The sequence below is a fragment of the Colias eurytheme genome, chromosome 29 (genome assembly GCF_061535395.1).
Source record: "Colias eurytheme isolate Ceu_HAF_F1 chromosome 29, ilColEury1 Martin Lab GWU primary, whole genome shotgun sequence".
Classification (NCBI taxonomy): Eukaryota; Metazoa; Arthropoda; class Insecta; order Lepidoptera; family Pieridae; genus Colias; species Colias eurytheme.
In genome coordinates, this window is record NC_143008.1 from 5,320,674 (window position 1) to 5,347,981 (window position 27,308).

A 27,308-nucleotide genomic window follows, 5' to 3' on the forward strand; every position below is an offset into this window, starting at 1 on the left:
AAATCGGTTCAGCCGTTCTCGACTTATGCGCTTACCAACACATTTTGCGATTCATTTTTATATATAAGAAGAAGAAGATGTAAATATACTAGCTGTCTCGGTATAGGTTCTGCCTTACTCTTATTAATTATCACTTAGAGTCTTAGAGGTATGAATGAAGTCGGGCAAATCTTATCACTTATAAGAGATACTAATGAATACTAATGAAGTCGGGCAAAAATAGATGTTGGCCGATTTTCAGAACTGTCCGATATGTATACGAAATTTCATGAGGATCGGTGCAGCCGTTTCGGAGGAGTATGGTACCTAACTAACATTGTGATTTGTGAGAATTTTATATTATTATGTCTAAAGGTATTGCATTTTATTTCGAGATTCTTATTATCTAATCTCAAATGCCATAGATTAATATTTTGCAGGTACAAACCACTGTCGGTATATTCCTTAATTATTAATGACCCATTATAGTAACAACAGAGTAACAAAAACATAGCTTAGGTACGTGACCGAGGCATGATATCTAATGTTTTCTACTGAGGAAAGAATAACGAAATATTAAGTTAAATAACATCTCGCCATTACATAATTGGGAATTAACACCTAAATTATTGGATATGTAATTTTAAAATAAGACGTTTTAATTATAATTATGATTTATGATGCAACGCCTGTAATTAAACATAGTAATGATAATGAAAATTACCGGCTAAGTAAGACATTTTATCATATTTTAGTAAGGCCCATTTAAAATGTCGTATTTTGTATATCGTTCACTATTCATAATAACATTTCAAAATAATTATTTTATTAAAATAGTTAACACACGCAATAGTTCCGAGTTCCATTTGCATAAATTGGAACGTATATTTCAAAAATGACAGAATGACTTCAAACGTCACCGGTCACATTGACGTAACGTTTTTTTTACATTTCATCACTCATCAGTGCATGGGAAAGTTTTAAAATACAAAATAAATCACATTCTGTGGATTTCCTATGCCGTTTACTGATGAAAAAAATTTATTTTGAATTATTATATGTATAGTATTAATTATGAATCCGTCAAACAAGCGCATGTGCACTGTGAATGGTACGTTTTATTCGTAAACATATTTGTTTATCAAGTTTTGTTCATAACTTTTAAAGAAAACGGAGTTACAAGTTGAATTATTGTAGCTAAGTTAGGTATTATTCATCATTTAAAGTCTTGAAACTTACTACGAAAGTTAAAGGTTTTAAAAACTTAGTACATAAAATTTATCTGTTGCATTTTTAGATATTTTTTCAGAACTATTTTTTTGTCCTAAATAAATGCCGGACATCGACTTGAATACAACTCATGCTTTATTCTAGCAATGATTTAATAGAAATCTTTAATAATGTAACTATGACATACAATATGAGTCTTTATTAGCTTAAAACTATGTAATATATTTACTAGCTTTCCGCCCGCGACTTCGCCCGCTTTGTCCAAAACATAATAAATTATATACTAAAACCTTCCTCTTGAATCACTCTATCTATTTAAAAAAAACCGCATCAAAATCCGTTGCGTAGTTTGAAAGATTTAAGCATACATAGGGACAGATAGCGACTTTGTTTTATACTATGTAGTGATATTAGTGTCATTTGATATACAACCCTCCTTAACTAAATTTACAGATCCTCAAAGTTCAAAAAGGATGAAAAGAGAATGTACATATGGCGAAAAGTGTTATAGATTAAATCCAGCACATTTTAGAGAGCTTAGTCATCCACATTGTAAGTACATACATTATCACATACTAGCTGTGTTCTGTGGTTTTACCCGCATTGATCTACTCCTGTTAGTCTAAGCATGATGATAATATTATGTCACCTATAGCCTTCCTCAATAAATGGGCTATCTAACACCTAAAAAATTTTTCAAATTAGACCATTAGTTCCTGAGATTAGCGCATTCAAACAAACAAACTCTTCAGCTTTATATTAGTATAGATATATTTCATGAGCAAAAATCTTTATTTCAGTGGAAGAAATATTAGATAATTACAACGGTAATGGAGATTATGATATTCCTCAAAAATTGGTGCTACAAAAGAGTATGATCGTAGATCAGTTGAATATTATTATTGACAAGAATTTATATGTTGCTAAGAAAAATAATGGAAATAATGCAGAGTAAGTTTGATACGTTTAATTTATATAATAACTAGCTTTGCCCTGCGGTTTTACCTGCATTGCTCTGCTCCTGTTGGTCTTAGCGTGATGATATATAGCCTATAGCCTTCCTCGATAAATGGGCTATCTGACACAGAATTTTCAAATAGGACCAGCAGTTTCTGAGATTAGCGCATTCAAACAAACTCTTTAGCTTTAATAATATCATATTAGTACCAATAGATATGAACTTTATTGAACTATTTATTGAATAATATGTTGGCCCATTTTTTTAACACTATTTTCATTGAAGAACATATGACATATTGACCTAAAAAATATAAGTAATTAAAATTTCTGAATAAAATCATGTTTTTTTTAATGATTTCAGATCAGAACAATCAAGTAGTACAAAGAAAGAAGAAAGTAATTCACAGACTAAAAATGATACTCAAAATGTACCACAGATTAAAAATGATAGTCAAAATAAAGAAAAGATTAAAAATGAATGTAAAATCAATGAAACACAGATAAGTAAGGAAGTAGTGAAGAAACCGAATACAGATTATAAAAGAGATAAATCACCAATACAAGAGAATAAAGTGAGAGGTAAATATGTATTTAATTAACAAGTACAAAACTTTTTTTTTTTAATTTTGATTCCTTTTCTCAAAGTTGAAACACCATTTAAATTTGAATTACTTGCCTAGGCAAGTAGTTAAAACATGGGATTCAAATAATTTGCCTAGCTGTTTGATTGAATGTTTGTGTTCTATTTGGACATTAAGGCCCTTCTCCCATTACGATACTTCTAGAATACGATACTCGAGTAGAATACTAGTTAGATATTTGCTCGCTACTCGATGCTCGCATATTAAGCGACTGAAAAATGACTAAATTCATCATTATTATGCCTCGTTTTTGTGGACGGACGTTATGTCGAGCGATTCCAGTGACGACGTAACAGTAGGAAGTACTGGATTCATCCATATATTGAAAGAAACATAAATTGTAGAGTATTTGTAGCTGCACGAGAACACGGTGAGTCGTGCGATACTAGTCGCGGACGTTTAGGATACCGGTAGCGTAGTGTGCGAGCCTACATACAAATGTATGTGAGATACTCCGCGGTGACTGGTCTCCGAGATTTGCAGGATACTTGAATCGCCTGTGCGTATCGTAATGGGAGAAGGGCCTTAAAGGTCAATTGAGAGTTTAGTCTGTATAGAAACCTTTCATTATTTATTAATTTCAAATTATTACAAACCAGTAGTTGTAACGTAAACCATGTAAACATAACATCAAATCTGTCTTTGTACCAAATTCCATACAGATGCGTTCTGTGGATTCCAAGATACCACAAACGCCGCCTTGTTCCATGACGTAACGGTATTGACATGACGCGACCTTGAAATTTTACTGTCAACGTGTCTAAAGAAGTTTCACTTCAAAATATTCAACAGTGCTTTGTCTATGAACTAATTGTTTTTTCCAGATTCAGACTACCGTCCGATAATACCGCCGACACGTAAATATCAAGATTATTTCAAGGTGATACCGCAAAAAGGGAAAATGGCGGCAAAACATGAAGCCAGCGCACCGTATCATATATTTTATACAACTATCACCGATGCTAAGGAAACTCATTCGCAACCGTATTCTATTACTTTTCAAGGTACATATCTATAGTAATACTAGCGGTCCGCCCCGGCTTCGCCCGTGGTACCTACATGTTTAAACTATCGTATCTCTCAAGTTGGATCGAACTGCACATGGTGTGCGAATTTTATTATAATCGGTTAAGTGGTTTAGGAGTCCATTGAGGACAAACATTGGGACACGAGATTTATATATTATATTAAGATTATAAAGAGGAAAGGTTTGTAATTATGTATATGTATGTATGTATGGTTTTCACGCATAAACTACTGGACCGATTTCAAAAATTCTTTCACCATTAGAATGCATGCTGCATCTTCACTGAGCATCATAGGCTATATTGCATTTTCAAAAAAATTAGAGATCCTTTCCAAAAATGCAATAATGTAACCCAAGGTTTAAAAAATTCATTAATAAAAATTCTGTCATCGCGTGCACTGTGGAATCTATTGCTTGAAGTACGAGGATGGTTCTTATGAAAAAAAAAACGTAAACATGTAGGTACCACGGGCGAAGCCGGGGCGGACCGCTAGTTTATTATATGTTATCAATACATTCATAACCAAGTGCTGAATGTTCTATGAACAGATTGCATTTACACATATGTACATAAAAAAAAAAATATTGTTATAAATTATTTCTCAACTGGCAACCCGAACCGAGTGGGTGGTTATAAAAATGAGTTGAACAGTGGATTTGACACACTTTGTGTTTGGCTCTCGGACGTAACGGTCGTTTTGGTTGTGTTTAGTTGTGTTAATTATTATCTTGAGTCGATTATTATTTTATTGTTGAAGGTAGACATATAAAATCAATCTCTGGAAGGGCTGGACCGATTTTGACGGGACTTTGATAGACTGATAGCTGATGTAATAAGGAGTTACTTAGGTTACTTTTATTCTAATACTAGCGGTCCGCCCCGGCTTCGCCCGTGGTACATGTTTACGTTTTCTCTACATAAGAACCATCCTCGTACTTCAAGGAATATAATAAAAAAAGAATTATCGAAATCGGTTCAGCCGTTCTCGAGTTATGCGCTTACCAACACATTTTGCGATTCATTTTTATATATAAGAAAGATTTCATATGGATTAGGAACATTTAGCTTGTATATAAATACTGCTATTATTTGTTACAGAAATCCTAGATTCCAGCCTCGGTGAACTAAAATGCTCGCTCCAAATCAATTTCATGGTGGACCCCAGTTGGTTACTCGCTCAGTACTATTTCGCAGGCTACAGGTAAAAAGGTATTTATAGATATTTATTATATCTGTAATATCAATAATGAATAAAAGTTTTATTATCTATATTTATAAAAATGAAACCCGTTTCGCGTTGTCACGGCATCACGTGTGAACGGGTGGACCGATTTCGATAATTCTTTTTTTATTATATTCCTTGAAGTACGAGGATGGTTCTTATGTAGAGAAAACGTAAATATGTACCACGGGCGAAGCCGGGGCGGACCGCTAGTTGTGTATAATAGAAGAAAGAAAAGAAGATAGTGTATAATACAAGTTTTTTTTAATTGTGTTTTTAATAAACTTCTTACTTAACTTAAAAACTACTTAATTTAACTAAATTAATTTTATTTTATTTTTTTTAAATTTCTCTATCTTAAGCTCGCTACTTTTTGCTAATTTTAAATGTATTATTTGCTTTTCATCTGGTTTTAGAAAAATAGTAAAATATTAAGGTTGCCTGGAGGCAATTGATCTTAGTGTTGAGCCCGTCTTTTGTCGAGTATAAAAGGCGGACTTAACACTAAGAGCTAGCGCGCACGAGCAACTTTGTCTCCGCAACTATTTTGTCTCTCCCATCAATTGTATGGGGAGTTGCGTCGCTACGTGCGCGCACTTTCATACTAGCCCATGGGTGGAGAGACAAAATAGTTGCGGAGACAAAATAGTTGCGGAGACAAAGTTGCTCGTGCGTGCTGACTCTAAGCTAGTATATTTTTATTTGTTATTTAGCACTTGTTTTTACTAACAGATTAGCTTCATATATCTTCATTATTTATCATTTTAATTAAGAGATAAATTATTTGTATTTATTTATTTTCAGCGCCAAAAAGTTAACAATACTATATGGAGATGATAGTCCAGACATGAAAACTTTGAGCCAAAAGAAACCACATGTGGAAACCCATCTCGTTACCATGGCAACGCCGTTCGCTAAGCACCATACGTAAGTATTGGATTTAATCTTTATTTAAATACTAGCGGTTCGCCCCGGCTTCGCCCGTGGTACATCCCGTTTTCTCTCCATAAGAACTATCCTCATACTTCAAAGAATATTATAAAAAACGGTTCAGCCGTTTTCGAGTTTGGCGATTAATTATCTTCTTCTTCTCTTATATATAAAAATGAATCGCAAAATGTGTTGGTAAGCGCATAACTCGAGAACGGCTGAACCGATTTCGATAATTTTTTTTTATTATATTCCTTGAAGTACGAGGATGGTTTTTACATAGAGAAAACGTAAATATGTACCACGGGCGAAGCCGGGGCGGACCGCTAGTTATGATACAAATATTTCTTCTGTGCATGTGTTTGTGTCTCCTAAACGGCTGGACCGATTATAATAAAAATTATTTGTTTCAATTGTAACGCGAGCGAAGCCGGGCACAAAAACTAGTAGAATGCTAGATTTTTATTCATAACCGACTTTTAAAACAAGGCATATATTTTAACCTAATTTTCTCACCGTGTAAAAATAATACAAAGAATATTTTTTTTCTGTGTGTTTATAAATAAAAAAGGCATGTTCTTTTTCTATAAATTTCACAAGTAAGAGTAAAAAATTAATCAAATGCAGACATTATTTTACATTTATAATTATGTACTAAAAACCCGTTCCCGTAGGATTTCCGGGATAAAACCTATCCTATGTCCTTTCTCGGGTATCAAAATATCTCTATACCAAATTTCATGCCAATTGGGTTCAGTAGTTAAGGCGTGATTGAGTAACAGACAGACAGACAGAGTTACTTTCGCATTTATAATATTAGTATGGATATAAAATATATATATTTTTTATATTTCTAGGAAAATGATGGTCCTATGCTATGAAGACGGTTCCACACGGGTCGTTATTTCGACGGCAAATTTGTACATCGACGATTGGGAGAACAGAACACAGGGGTGAGATTTTTCATATCTTTATAATATACTAGCGGTCCGCCCCGGCTTCGCCCGTGGTACATATTTACGTTTTCTCTACATAAAAACCATCCTCGTACTTCAAGGAATATAATAAAAAAAGAATTATCGAAATCGGTTCAGCCGTTCTCGAGTTATGCGCTTACCAACACATTTTGCCATTCATTTTTATATATAAGAGATAAAAAGTACGTGTCACGTTGTTTGTCAGCGATGGACTCCAAAACTACTGAACCGAATTTGATTTTTGATGTAACTTAAAAGAAAAATTATTTTATTTCAATTTTTTATCTGCTATTATTTGACAGTTGCAATTATTTAGCTAACTGTAGTTTTAATTTGTAATAATTTTTGAAGTGAAACTTCCTTAGGCGCGTTGAGAGTAAAATTTCAAGGTCACGTCATCGCAAAACCGTCACGCCATGGAGATACCGCACGCCAGGCGACGATTTTGGTATCTTTGAATCTTGCGAAAGAAGTTTCACTTCTGACACGTGTGCTCGGTACTCACGCTCTTTTTGGTGAGACTAATAAAATCCTGTTTTTTCCAGGCTCTGGTTCAGCCCCCGCTGCCCCCAACTGCCCCCGGAGGCTATGCCCCACGACGGGGAGTCCCCCACAATGTTCAAACGGTCCCTTATTCGGTACTTGGGGCACTATCATTTACCCCAATTGACGTATTATATGGATAGGGTAAAAAGATGCGATTTCTCGCATATTAAGTGAGTATTTTTTTTTTATGTATTTTTTCAGTACAATCAAAATTCTCTTTTTGAAAAACTTTTGCATTTGTGCTTTTACACTTTACTTAATATTATATACCTACTTAAGTTATAGTCTGGTTCACATCTGGATCTTTTCAAATCTTTTTTCAAATTTCCAAATTTTGAAAATTTTCCCGAGATATTAAAAAAAAACTAAAGCCCCATTTTTTTCACTTAATTGTTTATAAATGGGTATCATTTAAGCTATCACCAATTTAATTAGTTTTGTGTTTCTTAAATAATAGGGTTTGTCCTCAAAATAGTAGATCTGTCACCAAAATGTAGTCACCAAACAATGCAAAATCAGTTCCACAATAAATCACCTAAAATCCTGAGATATAAGGTCTAGTACCAAATAAATGTTTTTGTATGTATTATAATAGGTGTGTCCTAATAAGTATTTAAGCAAACTAATTTTAAGAGATCACCAATAAATCATATTATGTTACTAGAAAGTTCAAATAATAAATTAGGGTTGTCATCATCGTTTCAACCAAAAGATTCTGCTACTTAACTAGACTCCCAAGGTTCTAAATTTCCACTGGTAGTATAAATTATATTTAAATAAAATTTTTAGCATAGTAGTAAATAAAACAATTAAAGTCAAAATAATCAATATTTATTGTTTAAAATAATTACCACTGAACAATCAGCGCTGGTTTAAAATAGCTGGCTTATGGCTAGCAGAATAGTAGATAAAACACTTAATTAAAGTTAAAATAATCAATTTTTAAAGCGCGCCAATTTGTCTCCGCCCCTTTGTTCATTTTTTCATTAAAATTATAAATTGATGTATTAAATTGGTAACGAATACTATTAATTTAATATCTGAACGAAATAAAATGTTACTACTGTATTGGTGACAAAATATCAAATAAAAAGGAGTCGCAGTCAGGGATCGATAATCGATTTATTTGGTGACAGATCTACTGTGTTATTCTGAGCACAGAGCTATTATTTAAGTAACAAAACTGTTATTATAAGAACGAAGTTTATATTCATGTAATGCAATATAATTTTATTGGTTATCGATCTCTTATTTTACAAATATATTAACATTAATTTGATAATTCATACCTGGGAACAATTTTTGTTTATCTGAGAACGAAAATATTTCGTGGTGATAGATCTATTTATTAGGTGATACAACTTGATGACAAATATAAATTTTGGTGATAGAAAATATAGTTCCCTTTATAAATTTGGTAATTTTTATCGGCGCCTTTTCGAACTTTTCCTTTAACTTTCTAGGTAAAAATACGAATCGATTGATAGCTTGGTCGTAATTTTCGTATAGATGCTATTAAAAAAGTACATGTGAACCAGACTATTAGCTTGGGATAGCTTGTCAGTCACAAACAATTTCAAACTTCTTTCTGTTTATATATTATTATATAAACTGTTTATATATATTTATTGTTTTAATATTGTATCTAGCATCACTACATAGTATAAAACAAAGTCGCTTTCTCTGTCCCTATGTTCCTATGTATGCTTAAATCTTTAAAACTACGCAACGGATTTTGATGCGTTTTTTTTTATAGATAAAGTGATTCAAGAGGAAGGTTTTAGTATATAATTTATTAGTAGACATCGGATTATATGCACTAACAAAATGCCAAAATATGCATGCAAATATGCACTAAAAAAGGCCGAAATATGCACTAAAAACGACTGATATGCCTAAAATATGCACAATACAAAATCAAAAAACCTTTATTATTTTATATATTTAAATCAAAGATTGTACAAATACAGTGAAATTTTCATGAAATTTAGTATAGTTTTTGTGTCAATATACAATTAGGCATTTTTACCTAATTTTCGAGCGCAAATTTGTGACGTTTGTCACCCGCGAGCCCAGTTTTGCCACCTTAGACCTTTCCGGGCTAAATCTAGCCCTTTTTTGGAATTCAACCCATGTTTTAAGTTTTAGGGTAATCTAGCCCTATTTTGAATAGCTCAAAATTTACTTAAAATGGAGCCCATTTTGTAATTTTTCGCCATTTTACCATGCCAAAATAGGGTTTGTTTACTCGCTGAGCGTTCTGATTGGCTAATAAAGGTTAGTCGACCAATCAAAACTCCCGTTACTTTACGAAATATGCACTATTGGGGAAAAAGGCTAAAATATGCACTAACGCCGTAATTAGCGAGTTTTGCATATAATCCGATGTCTATTTATTAGGTTTTAGACAAAGCGGGCGAAGCCGCGGGCGATAAGCTAGTCTCTTTTTATAATTTAGAGACAGCAATGCTGTGTACAGCGCGCTGAGAACTGTCTTTATTGACTTGACTAACTTTAGTCGTAATTTTTAGCGTTGTTTCATGGGCTAGAAGATTGTTATTACAGATCTTTTGTATTTTAAGTGTTTTTTTTCTACTTTAGAGCGTTTCTAAGCAGATTTTAATCATTTTTTTCGGCTTTTTTGCTAATTTTTCGTGTTTCTCAGCGTGTTCCTAGTTGCCTCAGCGCCGGGCTCGCACTTCGACACGGACTGGGCTCTCACACGGGTCGGGTCGCTGCTGAGACAGCATTGCTGTGTACAGCGCGCTGAGAACAAGGACTGGCCGCTGATCGCGCAAGCTAGCAGCTTGGGCAGCTATGGGAAGGAGCCTAAGGTAGATAATTTTTTTGAAGTGAAAACTTCTTTAGCGGCGTTGAGCACTTTTTCTGTAATGGGTATAAAGTCTTAAACTCGCGTCAGGACACGTGACCTGATCGAAAAAGCGTAAGACGGATACCATTCCAAAATATCAAACATGCTCAACGTTAATAATCAAGTTTTCACTTCTCCCGGCACTCCCCCAGTGCAACCCGTCTTTTTTTTTAAACTAAACCGAACTAGGTCAATAGTCAGTGCATTGTACTTGATGATTTTTGTCAATAAATATATTTTTACTAGCGTTCCGCCCCGGCTTCGCCCGTGGTACATGTTTACGTTTTCTCTTCATAAGAACCATCCTCGTACTTCAAGGAATATTATGAAAAAAGAATTATCGAAATCGGTCCAGCCGTACGCGCGTGATGCCGTGATCAAGGGAGGAATAAGAAATAACTATAATATAAATCTCTATATATAAAAACTAGCGGTCCGCCCCGGCTTCGCCCGTGGTACCTACATGTTTAAACTATCCTATCTCTGAAGTTGGATCGAACTGCACATGGTGTGCGAATTTTATTATAATCGGTTAAGTGGTGGTTTAGGAGTCCATTAAGGACAAACATTGTGACACGAGATTTATATATATTAAGATATATATAGAGATTTATATTATAGTTATTTTTTTGATGAGATGCCTTAGGCGCGGGACATATACAAGCGGCGCGCCGCGCACGCCGGCTGCATCGGGTGCGCTATTGGCATTTTGTATGAAATAATTTTGGGGCGGCGCAACCTTGGCACAACCGTGGCGTGCCGTCTCGACGCCTGTCCAACATTCTTTCATACAAAATGTATAAGAAGCACGTGGTGCAAAACAGATTCAAGAGGTGCGCTTATGGCACGCCCGCGCCAAGCCGCGCGTGTTTGACCCGCGCCTTAGGCTCGCATTGACATCGATATACCGAGCCACAGACAGTTTTGACAGCAATACTGCATACGAAAATTATTGACAAAGATTCAGTCGATATCGCAGTGCAACTTAGTCAGATTGTATACATACTAGCTGTGCCCCGCGGTTTTACCCGCATAGCTCCGCTCCTGTTGGTCTTGGCGTTATGATATATAGCCTATAGCCTTCCTCGATAAATGGGCAATCTAACACTGAAAGAATTTTTCAAATCGGACCACTAGTTCCTGAGATTAGCGCGTTCAAACAAACAAACTCTTCAGCTTTATAATATTAGTATTGATTTAAGTTGACGTTCAGAAAGTGATAATGTATAATTATTATTTGTATTAAAAAACTTATTAATCATAAGGATTTTAATTTCAGTTATGGCTGACAGGCGATTTCTTGCATCACTTCACAAAAATCAAGGATCAGGCGCAAACTTTGTCAACGCCACCACAATTGAAACTGATCTATCCTTCTTTGGGTATGTTTTTATTCATTTGTTAGTTATTACAATGTATTCTAAATTAGCATAATCTTAATATATATAAATCTCGTGTCACAATGTTTGTCCTCAATGGACTCCTAAGAGCCGATTTTTCAATGCTTGGATAAAAGTTATTCGTCGAATAATGTATAAAACTACCATTTTAAAAACGTATTCTAATTGCCCGTATTTGACAGTTTACAGGTGACATTTTAATATTATCGTGTAATACTTTATTGGACGTATAAGTTTTATCCAAGCATTGAAAATTCGGCACTTAACCACTTAACCGATTATAATAAAATTCGCACACCATGTGCAGTTCGATTCAACTTCAGAGATAGGATTGTTTAAACATGTAGGTACCACGGGCGAAGTCGGGGTGGACTGCTAGTATGTATATATTTTTAGAAATTACACGCGAGGTCGAGTTAAATATTAGTTTGAACGTAATAAGAATGTACTGCGATTCTACACAACTGCCTAATTGATGTAGACAGTTAAATAAATAAATATAAATAAAATCATCTTTATTTGGTTGTCACAACATTAAAAGGTTACAAAAAGTATTACACGATAATATTAAAATGTCACGTAAACTGTCAAATACGGACAATTTGAAAACGTTTTTAAAATGGTAGTTTTATACATTATTCGACGAATAAGTTTTATCCAAGCATTGAAAAATCGGCCCTTAATTATATTACATAAAGTATAGTAGAGGATAACGTTGTGAGAAACTGGTGCCTGAAATAGACTTAATAGAAGCACAGAATACATAATAGTAGCTAAACGCTACAGAACGGACACTCTCCGCCTCCCGCCAAAATTAAATACTTACCTCACCCCGCACGACCATTCCAAGTAGATAATAATATATACTTGAATGGATGTTATAAGAAACTTGTACAGGTTAGATAGAACGAAAAGAAAATATTTATAACTAAAGCACAGACTAAAGTGTAAGAAGATTAGGTCATGCAAGTAACAATACAATAAATCATATTGTCAACAATGAATCCGCCTCTTCGTTTATATGGACTGGGGTCGACTTCTGATTCTTCTTTATGTAAATCTTTCCGTGCGCTGTCGAAGTGCTAAAAATCTTATTGTTTTTAACACTTGGCCGAGCCATGTAAAAAACCTTTCGTGATTTAGAGGATAGATATTCCGAAATAAATATAGTATGAGGCGCACCCGATATGTTGATATGTTCTGTATTTAAACATTTATCTTTATTTAGGCGTTTCGATTTATTAAATTTATAATAACTTGATAGAAGTTTCTCCTTATGAAGCGTTGTAGCACAAAATACATAATAGTAGCTAAACGCTACAGAAGGGACACTCTCCGCCTCCCGCCAAAATAAAACACTTACCTCACCCCGCACGATCAGGCTAAAAATGAGCCACATTTTTCTACAAGGACGATACGCAACGAAGATTGACAACATTAATCAAATTGACCTAAAGTAATTTTATTATTTTGGATTTGTGATTGTCGTTTTTCGTAGAAAATGGTTAGATATTGTGCTGTTTACGGATGTATTTGATCAGAAAAACGCGAATTTCTTTACGCTAGTCACAAATGTGCCAACCATAAAGCGTTAACACACACATTTGCAGTTTTACAGTGTGACTGTCAAAACGATAATTTTGTATGGAATGTCCGGAGTGTGACTAAAGTTTACGTACCTACATAATGCATAAAAGTATACAAATTTTACCAGAAGACAATTTTACTGTAAAAACAACAATATATGGTAATTTTCCAATTACAGAGCATAATGCGACTCAGTGGCGCACAATGCCGAATTATGCTGATGCTTAATTGGAACGTAAATTAGTTTTCAAATGCACCAGCAGGTTGCGCTAAGTTCAGTGTTGACTGTTGAAAAAAAAATATTCATTTAGCAATAACCTCATTAATGTGTAAATATATTAATGAAAGCCATTCTATAATATATTGTAAGACATTAAATATTATTTCAATAAGAACTATTTGTACCTGATAATAAATAATTATTAACTTCAGACTCTTCGTTGTTAAACACTTGCTTTTCATGGTTTTCTTTATTTTAATTATCGTAATTATGAACAAATAAGATTGAGTTGTCTTCTTCGTCTTGATAAATATATTCTTTTCCACGAAAACATTGATTGCCTGCTTCATTAAATGATTCGATCAAGCCATTGCAATGTTTACAAAAGTATATATTCCTGTAAACAAATTTGTTTGTAGATTCGAATTCTAAAATGAAATTGTATTCACATTTTAAATGTGAAATTAAAAAAAAAGTCAATGTTTGTACCTTCATCCATACTTATATTTATTTTTTAACACAATTTGAATTAACTTTGATTATTTCGAAAAAACTACAATGAAACGAAAGCTTCAAATTTTTTTCCAACAATTAATAATATTACTAAAGATAATATATAAACAAAACATTTCGATCAATGCCAACCTTAAGGGGAAAATACTTGTTAATTTTCTGTCACAGTTGGCATCGATTGCACGCATCAATTCACGCGCATTACTTTTAAGAGTGCTCGATTGTGCGAAGCGTTGCTGTAGTTGAAACATTCAACGTTAAGCATTATGCCGCATAATGCGCTCTAGTGCTGTAATTGGAAAACGGGGTATAACACAAGAATGAATAACCTATTTTAAATCAAATTAAGGACCTTGATGATTCTGTCATTACATTTGAATTTGTTTTTTTAACCGCCCCCTATTGTATACACTGTTGTTGAAGTAAAAGTGACCAACGATTAAGGAAGTATAGAAATGTCAATATATTACAATTTATGAAGAAGTAGTTTCTGCCTAATATACGTTTTAAACATTTTGCTCGACGCGTTACGTGTAATTGGCCTTGGAATTGGTAATACCAATTATGTTGTTGATTTATTTTAAATTCGTCAGTTTTTTCTTTAATCCAAAAATTATTATTTTTTGTCGATATTGCCAAGTCTAAACCCATCTTGTGCGCCGATATTGGACATTTTATCTCAACTGTCATATCTTCTCCAATAAGCCCAACCGGAGTAGCTCCTAGATACGGAATCTCAGGATCTATAAACAGCCCACATGGACTGATTTCTACTCCTTGTTGAACACAGAGCTGATCCAATGCTTTTTTTTTTCATTTTCTTTCCCATAGCGAACAGGCGCTACATCAATGTTCAGTTTATACTACTACTGGTGTCAACTAACTGGTGGCAACTAGTGTCAGCCCTCATTTAAATTACCCTCCCAAAGTTTGAAGCGGTCAACAAGGTGCGGCGAAGTTCTAACCATTCACTCGATTCGCTTTGTAGAACTGTTGACCTCTCAATTTTTCGTCTTTCTTCTTCACTTTTTTGTAAGTTGTTCAAAAAATTCTTTTTCATTTCTTGTAAAACAGTATCACTCACATCCGGCTTAGTACACTGCTCTCAATATTCTTTATTTATTCAATCAATCAATCAATCAATCAATCATCGTGATTGATTGATTGATCATCTCCTTTTGTGATATTTGTTATCCAAAGCACACATTTTACCCGTAGGACTTTGCCCTACAATTGTTTTATATAGAATATAAACAGGTTTTCTCTTAGTGTTAAAGTTTACAGCAGATGCGGTACACCGAGTTTGATAACCACGGCGAGATGAGAAATTCACTCTTTTCCCACCCACAAATTTGGCCACCACACTATGAAAACTTTCTACAATATTACTGTCTACATTAGTGATAAGACACTCCTAAAAAATTATAGACCTATCTCACTTTTGAGCCACATATACAAGCTTTTTTCCAGAATTTTGACAAATCGCATAACACGAAAATTGGATGACTCCCAGCCTCCCGAGCAAGCCGGTTTCCGCAAATCATTTAGTACCATGGATCATATCCACACGCTGCGGCAGATTATACAGAAGTACGAAGAGTATAATCTGCCGCTCTGTCTAGCATTCGTGGACTACGAGAAAGCGTTTGATTCGGTGGAAACCTGGGCTGTACTTCAGGCTCTCCAACGATGCAGAATAGATAGTAGGTATATCGAAGTACTGAGAGGATTATATAACAAGGCCAATATGACAGTCCGTCTCCAAGACCAGAACACAAAATCAATTCCTATACGGAAAGGCGTACGACAAGGAGACGTGATCTCACCCAAGCTCTTCACTGCCACCTTAGAAGACATCTTCAAACTTCTGGATTGGAAAGAATCAGGAATAAACATCAATGGGCGATATCTCTCTCATCTTCGGTTTGCAGACGATATAGTTCTCATGGCGGAATCTCTTGATGACCTGAAGAAAATGCTAGAAGACCTCCATAAAGTATCCCAACAGGTAGGCCTAAAGATGAATATGGATAAAACAAAGATTATGTTCAATGCCCACATCGAAGCTAAACCTGTCTCTCTGGGATGCTGTGAACTCGAAATTGTCAAGGAATATATATACCTGGGACAAACGATCCAGCTAGGTAAATTCAATTTCGAGAAGGAGATAAACCGCCGAATCCAACTAGGATGGGCAGCTTACGGGAAGCTACGCACGATCTTCTCATCAAACATACCGCAATGCCTAAAAACAAAAGTATACAACCAGTGTGTGTTGCCAGTTATAACATATGGCGCAGAGACATGGTCGTTTACAAAGGGCCTGATAAATAAATTAAGAGTGACCCAACGAGCTATGGAGAGAGCAATGCTCGGAATTTCTCTGCGCGACAAGATCCGCAATACGGAAATTCGCAGACGAACGAAGGTAACTGACATTGCTCTCAGAATCTCCAAACTAAAATGGCAGTGGGCAGGCCACATAGCCCGCAGGACCGATGCTCGTTGGGGAATACAGGTCCTTGAATGGCGACCAAGAACCGGACGGCGCACTGTTGGACGCCCTCCCACAAGATGGTCGGATGATATAGTTAAGACAGCTGGGCGCAGATGGTTAAGCAAAGCCAAAGATCGGCAACTGTGGCACAGTATGGGGGAGGCCTACGTCCAACAGTGGACTTATCCGGGCTGAATGGATGGATGATGGATGATGACTGTCTACATCATGATCGAGACTTCTTGAATGGCCTGCAATATTATTAATAAAAAATATATCCTTTGCCATATGGAACTTAAAAAAAAATCGTGCGGCACATTATCGCAATTTTGCGGATTTGTACAGAAATGACTTTTACATTTGGTGTGGTCACCAAATGCGTGCAAATGTACACCCTGGATGTCCTCAAAAAGTTTCTGGGTGCAAAAATCTAAATCTTCTGAAGAGTTATGGTATTTCTTGCTGCATTTACGTATTGCTGTTTTGTAATAAGTTTTCTGAAATGAATTGGGTAGTGCGTATCTCTCGTTAACTTCTCCATTTTGTTGCATAGATTCCTTAGCAGGTGATTCCTATATTCAACCTTTTCTACAAAATAATCAGCATACGGTCTAATTACGGTCTAATTTGCGCAGCTACTGTGTGATAGCTGTATGGATTACTCACGCGAGTTTTTATCTTCGTCGCACAGATGAATGTCCTGCTCATTAACGCAAATCACTTTTGTCCATTTATATTCTCCTGGTACTTGAACGATGAAATACTTGTTGCGACGAACGTAATTCGCAGCTTTCGCAGTCTCCACAGTGGTTGAATGAGTTCGGCTGAGCGTTCTTAAATCTCTTCGAAACTGTGTGATCCTGGTAGCGTGACTAACAGTTATTATTAGTCAGAGCAGGACGAGATGATTTGTGAGGTTGAAAGCACTGATGTTAAGTAGTAAAACATCACCTCAAGGTTATGGGCGCCTAATATTTTAGTATAATTAATTCACTTTAAAAATTGATTTTAAAATGAGAAAGAATAAAATAAAATACACGTCTGTAACGCACAGAAACCACGAGGGAAGTGGATAACAAATCACAGCAAGTCGACGACTATTCGCAAAGTGAGGGTAGTTGGGTCAAACGTCGTATAAACAACGTCTGAGCCCTAGGCCTGCCACACTTTTGTCCTTTTCTCTGTTTTTGTATTTTTTTTTATATATTTGTTGTTGGTCATCGGCAAAATAAATTATTCTTTCTTTCTTTCTTTGCTGGACCAGTCAATAATATTGAAACGATCACGTTATTGCGAAGAAATTTGATTTGAAGTCGGGTCACGTTACATAAATTTGGTGGTTTAAGATTTCTAAGTAAAATTATTGGGGCACCTATTTGAGGGAATATGGGAATGAACCCTTCTTGATAGAGGAAGTCCAAAACTGGTTAGTGATTTATCGCAAATCTCATGAATTTTATCTTCAATTATGATAAGTCCATCATTGAATATATCATCATTATATGCCAATGTCATATCCTGATTCTCATTACGCATTCTGTTTGATTTTTTTATTTTTTTTTTTTATGTTATGGGAAGGCAAACGAGCGGACGCACTGCCTGGTGGTAAGCAGGTTGCGTCGCCCATAAACCATAACAGGGGTTATGGTTGTTGCCTACCAGGATTAGTGGATTTGGAAGGAATTATGGAGAAAGGGGCGAGGATGGGAGGGATTAAGGATAGGGGAGGAGAGGATGGGTAGGGGATAGGAAGGGATGTGGGCCTCCGGACCCCTCACTCACCGTACGGAACGCGACAGTAAACTGTCACTATGGCGCCGATATTCTGTGAGGGTGTGGTACCTTCCCCGGTGCGAGCGTGGCCCAGTTCGTGCCGAAGCATGCTCGACTCCCACTCCGTTTGATATATCTTCACATAAAGCATTACGAAATGTATTCCATAACTCGAAAGGGTTAGAATTAGATGGTTGGTAAAATATAAGGATGATGGTAAATAATTCTCTTAATTTTGTGGCTGGCTCGGACATGACAGCATATGACATTGTATTTTTCCAATTTTCGTCTCCCTCCAATAAACGAAATTCCTTGCAAGCGCCTTGATAAGTTTGACAAATAACACGATTCACGATCCTTAGATGTTCTAATTACATTGGACCGCGAACATGTTGCAGTTACATTCTTAAATAAAAAAATACGTGTGGCACTCGGGGACTGCCGCGGTAAAGCTATTGCATGCTATGCCTTCAAGCCACACCTCCGTGCCCGTCGGAGTGGGGAGCGTGAGGTTTTTTCGTTACGGAATTTCTGGATACGGTCCCCGCGCTCAAGGCCCGCGATAGGAGCTATGCAATAGCTTAAAAACATTCAGTTTGTGTTGGATGAATGTTGTAGACAGTTGAGTCTTTTTTTACATCGGGATATCCTTCAACATCTTGCCCACGTTTTCTTCTAGAAAATGAATATCTTTCCCATACGTAATACTGTTGTAATCAAATGGGGTATATCAGCTTTACGTGTGTGACTTTTGTAAAGTCAAAATCTGTTATAACGACATCGAAGGGACTACTCATATTGGGTCGTAAAAACCGATAGTTGTATCAACCGGTGACAGGTATTAATAGGAAAGATAATATGTATATTCATATCGTCTGCTTACTGGTAAAAAATAATAAGTGCAGTTTTTGACATTTCGAGTAAATGGCTTTATAAAGTTTAGGTTTCAATTTGTTCTACTTAACACTCATTATTTCAAAAAATTTTAATGCAAAATGTTGCACTAACTACCCTTCTTTTAATATTTACACTTACAAAGTATTTGTTTTGATTATAAACCTTTTAAAATTTAACTTAGACAGAAAGGGTGCAGCATTTAACATGTTTTACCTGTATTTAAGAAACATGTTGTATTTTCTGAATTATTTGTTACAGAAGCTCACTTTAGTTTTCAATAACAGTGTATTGTATTTGACACCAATCACTTTGCAGGAAATATGTTTATAGATTAAATTGACCAAAATAATGATATCTTATATATAAAAATGAATCGCAAAATGTGTTGGTAAGCGCATAACTCGAGAACGGCTGAACCGATTTCGATAATTCTTTTTTTATTATATTCCTTGAAGTACGAGGATGGTTCTTATGTAGAGAAAACGTAAAAATGTACCACGGGCGAAGCCGGGGCGGACCGCTAGTTTGTAATACATTTAACTTATTTTACCTGTAGAAATTTAGGGTATGTCACTTACCTGATACTCTAAACTTGATACAAAAGAGATTTATAAAATAAGGTAAGTGCTAAATGAAATAAGTTTGATGAAATGAAACGATTTTCAATTAATAATCAATTTTATTGGTCACAATCAATTAAATTGTTACATTATTATACCAAATAAAAGTATAAATTAAAAATAATCTAAGTCTATCCAAGACAATTATCCTGTTAGGCTTTTAAAAATGTTCAATCTTCCTCTGACTCTTCTTCAATTGAAGGTTCAGGTAACTTATCTTTTTGAAAGGATGCAGTTGGTAGAGCAGAGTACCAACCATGGTATTCCTCAGGAATTATTTTTTTGGAACATAAACTAATTAGATCTTTTTTTTTTCGCTTCACTAATATGCAATGGATTATAAAAAACGCGTGGTCAACTTACTTGTACTCATCGGTCAAAGGTATTGTATAAACGTACCTAGACGAACGTCTTAGATACGGTGTCTATTAGGTTATGACGTCGTTGCATGCTGGCCAACATTAGAAGCGTTTATATTCGTATCATTAACCACGGCATCTCTTAAATGAATGTACTCGATGCTTTTTTTTTTCTTTTGATGAAGTCTAACCTTTCAGATATCAGTTTAGCCGCCATATCAACACAATATTGGTTTAATAATCCTTTGAAATAATGTATGCATTTATTCTCACCATGAGTCTAAATGCATAGAATTGCATACATGATACAGTTTTAGATCTAGCAGCAGTATTCTGCTGTGGAATATTTATAGAGTATCTGTCATTACCGAAGGGAAACGGTAAAGGATACTGGAGTGGGTCATAAGATCTAATTTCAGAAACTCGTTGAAGTCCACCATCTCTCGCAGTCAACACAATATCTCGGGGAATTGTCTTCATCTATCAAAAGAACAGCTACTTTATCTACTATTGGTGCATTATACCGACCTCGATGCTCGTTATAAGTTTCACATCAGCATGAAAGTTTGAAGTCATACGGTGGTCTATTTTCCAAATTGTATTTAAAACTTTGAATATACGTATAATGATCGTGAAATATGTTTGAAGAACGTCGATAAGATCGATTTGTAAGCTTGGATTTAAATTTGAGCGCAAGGATACCTGATCTGCATGGGAAACAAAATATATTTGCAAAAATTCTGGTTGTGCCCCTTCAGCTGGAAGTTACCGATCGAGTGATAAACTTGCGCTTGAACTTTGTGGGCACAAAGTTTCCCTTACGAATCTCTTTGGAACCAAATGAAGTCGTATGAAATAATGTATTGTTACACGTAACTTTTGATTTCATATTTTTGTGGATGAATAGCACTATTTCCTGTCAGAACATGCTTAGCTGTCGAATACCGCTTTCCTTTGAATCGTGGCGAATTCGTACGAATCACAGAACACGAATCACAAAATCAGGTGGTAGCAAGTAAGCATGAAGACAAATTCATAAATTGTATAGAATTCTGAATGAGAACCCGTTTTTGAAAACAGAAATTATGCATTTTCAGGATTATTAATAAAAAAATGTCTTGGATAAAATCATTTATTTTTTAAAACCTTCATTTTCCTCTCCAATGCTTTTTTGTGCTCTTCTTCATCAATTTCTCTGTTTTTTAAAACAATTAATCTTTTTATACATATACATATAAAATGTGCTATTTTTGATGTGAGTTTTATTAATATGTTGTTTATTGATTTAAAAAACTCACATGAACACAGTCAAGCATTGTCATTATCATTTTTTTTAAATGCACTTTCCAGGCATTGGAGATAAAATAATCATTTATAATGGTCGCCATTGTCTCAACACATGTTATCACATTTCTATTTACATAAAATAAGGCGTTTTTATCGTTATACTCTTTGAAGGATGTGAATATGTGTATGGGTTCTTCGGTGGGACTGTCTATAAAAAATGATTTTTGGCAGTCTGCGCAGTATTTCGAAGTTTTTTGAATATAAACCCACACACATACGCACAAGCTTGCCCTTCCGATGTCACCAAGTCCACTGCTTCGACTACATCAGCCAGTAACTGTTCAATATTGTCCGTATCAATGATTAAACTCACATTTTCGGCCAAATGTGATTTAATGAAACTTGAAAAATTTTCAGCTAATGAAGCTGAGTCATCGTCACAATTTTTTCTTTGCCCTGTGTGCCGCAAATTTGAAATTATCGCCGTTTTGATGCCGGACACAAATTGTTCTATTGTTGGCTTGTTGTTGTAACCACAGTTGTACCTGATGCAGCCAAATAAGTTTTCTAAAACGTCTTGGTTTAAGCGACGTGTGGGAAGGCTGTTCACACCTATTTTTTGAAAAATTTTTCCTCAATCTTTCTATACCATTTAAGGTTTGAATCCATCCATTTTGAGATGGAGGATGTTTTACTCCCCATGTGGGGTGCGTGATAATGGATTTTAACAGTAGGTAAGTGATGCACAAAAAATCACACACTCGCAGTTTATTTATCGTTTATTACTCCACATAGAAGGAGAAAGGATTCCATATAATAACTAGCTGACCCGGCAACACAAACAAACTTGATGGTTTACCCACTCGAGAGCATGCCACGTATAATTGTCCGTGTGAAAAACATGGCGTGATTAAATCTAAGCCACAAACCGACATCGTTTGGCCTTGGGATTTATTGATGGTCATGGCAAATGCCAATCGAATTGGAAACTGAACACGCTTTAATTGAATTGGCACATCCGTAGGTATTATAAGAATCTTTTTTTTTTTTTTTTTTTTTTTTTATTAAGGCTCATTAGCAGCAGTACATCGATTGTTTTACATAAAAAGTACACAAAAAATATAGGACATGATGTACAACTAATAAAAAATGAGCACTGCATGCACTACAAAAATTAATTACATTAAAAAAATAATAATAATATACACATTAAATCCGTGGTAGTAATATGTTTTCACCTCGGAACTTTCCATTTAAAATGCTAGCTTCGATGACGTTCTTCATTAATTTTCGAATGACCAATCGCGTACCGTTGCACAGCCGTGGCGGGTTCAAATTGCGAAGCATGATAATCGGAGATACATAAAATTTGTATTATTTTTGTCCAAGTTATGGAAAGTTTTTATATGCTCCCATTTTGCAATGCCTGTAACAAAAAATATATGACGTTATAAAAAAAAATCAAAGCAGATATTATGGATAATAAGAGATGACTGCAATAAAAATAAATAATAAACATTTCAGTGCTCCAAGCTCTAAATGTAAAGAGCAAAATAAAATTTCAATTTAAGTAATAAGATTTTTATTGTATGAACTGTAAGGCTGATCGACCCCACAAATCCTAACGTGAGAGTTTGGAAACCACCTTACAGACTTCTAAACGTTCCCTCTGAAGCATGGAATCTTTTTCTTTTCGGACAATCAGATGATTCTGTCTGCAGAGACCAAAAACTGGGAAACACTGACTAGTGATTTTTCACAATGTGAATGTGTGATACTCTCCAGAATTTGCACCCCAGATGGCTCTAACTATACACCATGGAGGCAGTTTTAGATTTATATAATCATGTAAATGTAAGAATAAACAAATATGTGTTATAAATGAATACATAGTTTACTAACTAAACAGTTTACTAATTTTATTTTATTTATAACTAAATAAAAAATCTCACTATTTTTTATACCTTTGCCCTGTAAGTAAGTAGAACATTCCACATTGTGTTTTATTAGGAGATTTATTGTGCATTTATGCATTTAAGTAGATCCGGGGGATCCAAAAGAGCGACAATTTCGCGACCACAGTGAACAAAATATGGTTCTCGTGTGGATCCCAATGTTTTTAAAACTTTTAAGTTCACAGTTGATAGGTCCCAAACAGTAGCAACCACAATGCTTGAATTGAAGCATTCTGTAAATACCTGAAAAACGCAAAAGAGAATTATTAAATAACTGTAAATATTTTACAAGATTCAATAAAACCATTTGTTTTTTACCTCTTTTAACATAACTGTCATTCGTTACGTTATCGTATGCGAGAAGTAAAATGCAATGGGCTGTTTCCACCTCTTTCTTATCCCAGAAAGCATAAATACAAGAGCTTTTGTGGCAATTTCACTTGTTCTGCCATGATTGCCGTGGTCTTGAATGAAGAATATTTGGTCTTGTCTCGTGTCATAGTATAAATGTTTCCGAATTGACATTTCATCAAATGATAAAATAGCAATGTTTTCTTCATCTATCTGTTTTTCAGACATTTTCTTAAGGCCAGCAAATATATGTTCATTAATGCTTGGTTTAAGTGGTACTCGGGACAGCATTTTATTCAGTGCTTTGACATGGCAAAGCAAACATTCTTCTGAGGAGTCTATAACATGCCGGTGATTTTTTATAATGCACTAAAGCCATAATTTTTTGCTCAACTGTGTATCGTCTTCCTTTTGTTTTTTTTGGACAATTTTTCAGCTGGCTCTGTAGCAATCGAGCAAAAGAACTGCTGATACTTAGATCAAGTAATTTCTACACATTTGCACATTTTCCTGGCTTTGTTAACTGTGGAACATTCTGTAATAACAGTATTGGATAAACCTCTGATTAAAAGCGAAATGAGGGTGGATCTCTATGTAATTCATATTTATTTTTATAAATACCCTCAAACACATTAACTCTTTCATTCTTCTATTTCTGTTGAATCAGGGACAGCAAATTTGCTCAGTTTTTGTCTTTCATTATCACAAAACTGTGATTCACTGAAGTGTCTTCCACATAAAACTTTGCTTGCTTTATGGACTGATATTAAAGATTCTACAGAGTTCCAAGTCATTTGGCCAACAATGTTTACATCAATTAGGCAGTTGTGTAGAATCGCAGTACAGTCTTATTACGTTCAAACTAATATCAAACCCGGCCTCGCGTGTTATTTCTAATACTTATTTATAATTTTTATTAAATAATATTTTAAAGACTAGCTTTTCCCTGAACAGATTACAATTAAATTTGTTATGTAGGTACCTGAATACCCAGAATAAGACAAAGGTTACTTATTACCCCGGAAATCCCACGGGAACTATGCGGGTTTTTCTTTGACGATGCGGGCAAAGCCGCGGCCCGAAATCTAGTTTATTTAATAAATAAATGCTTTTTCCTTACTATATATCTAGTAGTCTATCTATCTATCTACAGGGTGTCCCGTAACTAGTGGACCAACGGGTTATGGGGAGTAGAGAGACTTATTATCTAACAAAAATACTAAAATTTACTAACTGCCCTAGACAAAATTTGATAAAAATATCATCCACATAAGCTAAATATGAACTTTTACCATTTCTGTTTTTTTATTTTATGGTTCAAAGTAGTTAATACATAAATCTTTCTAATTAAAATGATACTTAAGTATAATTAACAACAAGAAAATTAGGTAAAAATTACCAAAAAATAGGTAAAAATTTTACGTTTTAAAGTTTACGGACTGAAGTTTAAACAAAGCTGGTGTAAAAAAAATGTATGGTCTAGGACAATAAATTTTAGTATTTTTGTTAGATAATAAGTGTCTCTACCCCCCCATACCCTGTTGGTCCACTACTTACGGGACACGCTATATACAGGGTTACTTGTAAAACACCAGCAACCTCGCAGGACAAGATAGCTAACATCATAAGTAACAACAATTGTTCTACAACTTTTGGCATAACGCAATAAATTATTTTAAATGATTTTTTAAGCTTTTATTGTACTCTCCTAACATTTGTAAGTCTATGTTCTATTCATTATCGAAAGGACGACGCGACGCCCCCTTCCCCCTCTCGTTCGCTTCTTGTTTACGTAATTTTTGGGATGCGCGTAGAGTTTATAATATTCAAACGGGAAATTAAATGAATATTTATTTTTGTTATCAAAAGTCGTAGAACAAAATATGTTGTTACTTATGATGTTAGCTATCTTGTCCTGCGAGGTTGCTGGTGTATTACAAGTAACCCTGTATATATTCTATCTTTCAGAGAACGTGCGACAATCGCACGATGGTCTACTCGGCGGCGGTTGCTTGCCGTACGCGGGTGAAGCCCATTCCAAACAAATGTGGTTAAATCAGTTTTTGTAGTGAGTATATATTTGTTTTTTTTTTTTGATGTGAAACTTCTTTAGGCGCGTTAAGAGTAAAATTTCAAGGTCGCGTCATGGCAATACAGTCTTGTCACGGTGCACGGCGCTGACCGCCTCCTTGGTACAGTGGACAGTGGTTGACGCGTGAGCGTAGCACCTAGGTCCTGGGTTCGATTCCCGGTGAAGACGAGGAAAAAAATATGTCTCGGTCTGGTAGGACACAGAAGGCTGATCACCTACTTGTCCCTAAAGAAAATCGATCAGTAAAACAGGTGTATAATGCATCTGCCCCTTACCCCACTTGTGTGGAAAGTGTATGACTCCCATAATTTTTTTTATAGAATTCGGGTATCGCAGATCCATTAGTTAGTAAAAAAATATTGCCCTCAGCCAATGGCGTGCAACATCTTCACACCGCAACAAAGCGATGCCGCACATCAAATCCTACACACGGATATCGCCCGACAACAAAATGGCGGCCTTTTATTTGCTTACTTCGGGCAATGTGAGCAAGGCCGCTTGGGGCACGATAAATAAGGGCAATAGGGCACTACGGGTGATGAGCTATGAGGCAGGCGTGCTGTTTCTGCCCAAGTTTGTGGTGAGTATATACAGACGGACGGACACGCACACACACAAAACATACAAAAAAGCCGCTTGGTACACGATAAACAGGGGCTTAAGTACAAACAGGCCAAAAAACACATATGTACCCACAAAAAAAGAGAAAAATACACACACACAGACACATTAAAAAAATGTGACCGACATCAAATCTATTTAGTAAATAGCACATCTAAATAACATGTATCTGGTAATTAATAATATCAAATCTTTTTTATTTTTTTGAAGTGGGTTTTTTTAATGAAATTTGAATTTAAACGTAGTTATTTTTATTATTAACTAGCGGTCCGCCCCGGCTTCGCCCGTGGTACATATTTACGTTTTCTCTACATAAAAACCATCCTCGTACTTCAAGGAATATAATAAAAAAAGAATTATCGAAATCGGTTCAGCCGTTCTCGAGTTATGCGCTTACCAACACATTTTGCGATTCATTTTTATATATAAGAAGAAGAAGAAGATATATTTTTAATAGAATACAAATTAAAATATTAACAATTAACTCTTCTCAGTATATTAAATAAATACTTTTTTTTTCAGATCAACGAAGATTTTTTCCCCCTTACCGGAGATACAAAGAAAAAGCTAATAATACCGTATGATATTCCACCAATTAAATATACAAGTGATATGTCGCCTTGGGTATCTGATTATTTGTATTGATTATAATTTATAAATAAATAATGTTTGTTATTATGTGTTTTATTTAAATTCTACTTCACTACATAGTATGGCTACGCGCAGACATACAGCGTTCTGCGTTCCGCGT

At 35.2% G+C, this 27,308-nt stretch overlaps 1 protein-coding gene across 2 annotated transcripts; it reads left to right on the forward strand.

Annotated features, from left to right (window-relative positions):
* The first annotated feature begins 961 nt into the window (after positions 1–961).
* On the forward strand, positions 962–27,232 carry gkt (tyrosyl-DNA phosphodiesterase glaikit). Of its 2 annotated transcripts, none has more exons than XM_090117816.1 (14): positions 962–1,090; positions 1,663–1,761; positions 2,010–2,160; positions 2,531–2,748; positions 3,635–3,814; positions 4,937–5,039; positions 5,865–5,987; positions 6,848–6,943; positions 7,513–7,683; positions 10,179–10,347; positions 11,665–11,767; positions 25,813–25,912; positions 26,306–26,516; positions 27,080–27,232. In XM_090117816.1, exons 1-14 carry the CDS (start codon positions 1,054–1,056, stop codon positions 27,200–27,202), a joined length of 1,884 nt encoding a protein of 627 aa, XP_089973942.1. In that variant the 5' UTR covers positions 962–1,053; the 3' UTR covers positions 27,203–27,232. The 2 variants fall into 2 exon arrangements, with proteins under 2 accessions (XP_089973942.1, XP_089973943.1); XM_090117817.1 differs by lacking the exon at positions 962–1,090 and adding an exon at positions 1,160–1,185.
* The last annotated feature ends 76 nt before the right edge of the window (positions 27,233–27,308 follow it).

Bases quoted from the DNA above. Each gene is read 5' to 3' on its own strand.
- gkt (XM_090117816.1), top strand. From the start codon at position 1,054: ATGAATCCGTCAAACAAGCGCATGTGCACTGTGAATG. The intron at 5,988-6,847 runs GTAAGTATTGGA...TTATATTTCTAG, and splicing joins CCGTTCGCTAAGCACCATAC to GAAAATGATGGTCCTATGCT. The intron at 26,517-27,079 runs GTGAGTATATAC...TTTTTTTTTCAG, and splicing joins TGTTTCTGCCCAAGTTTGTG to ATCAACGAAGATTTTTTCCC.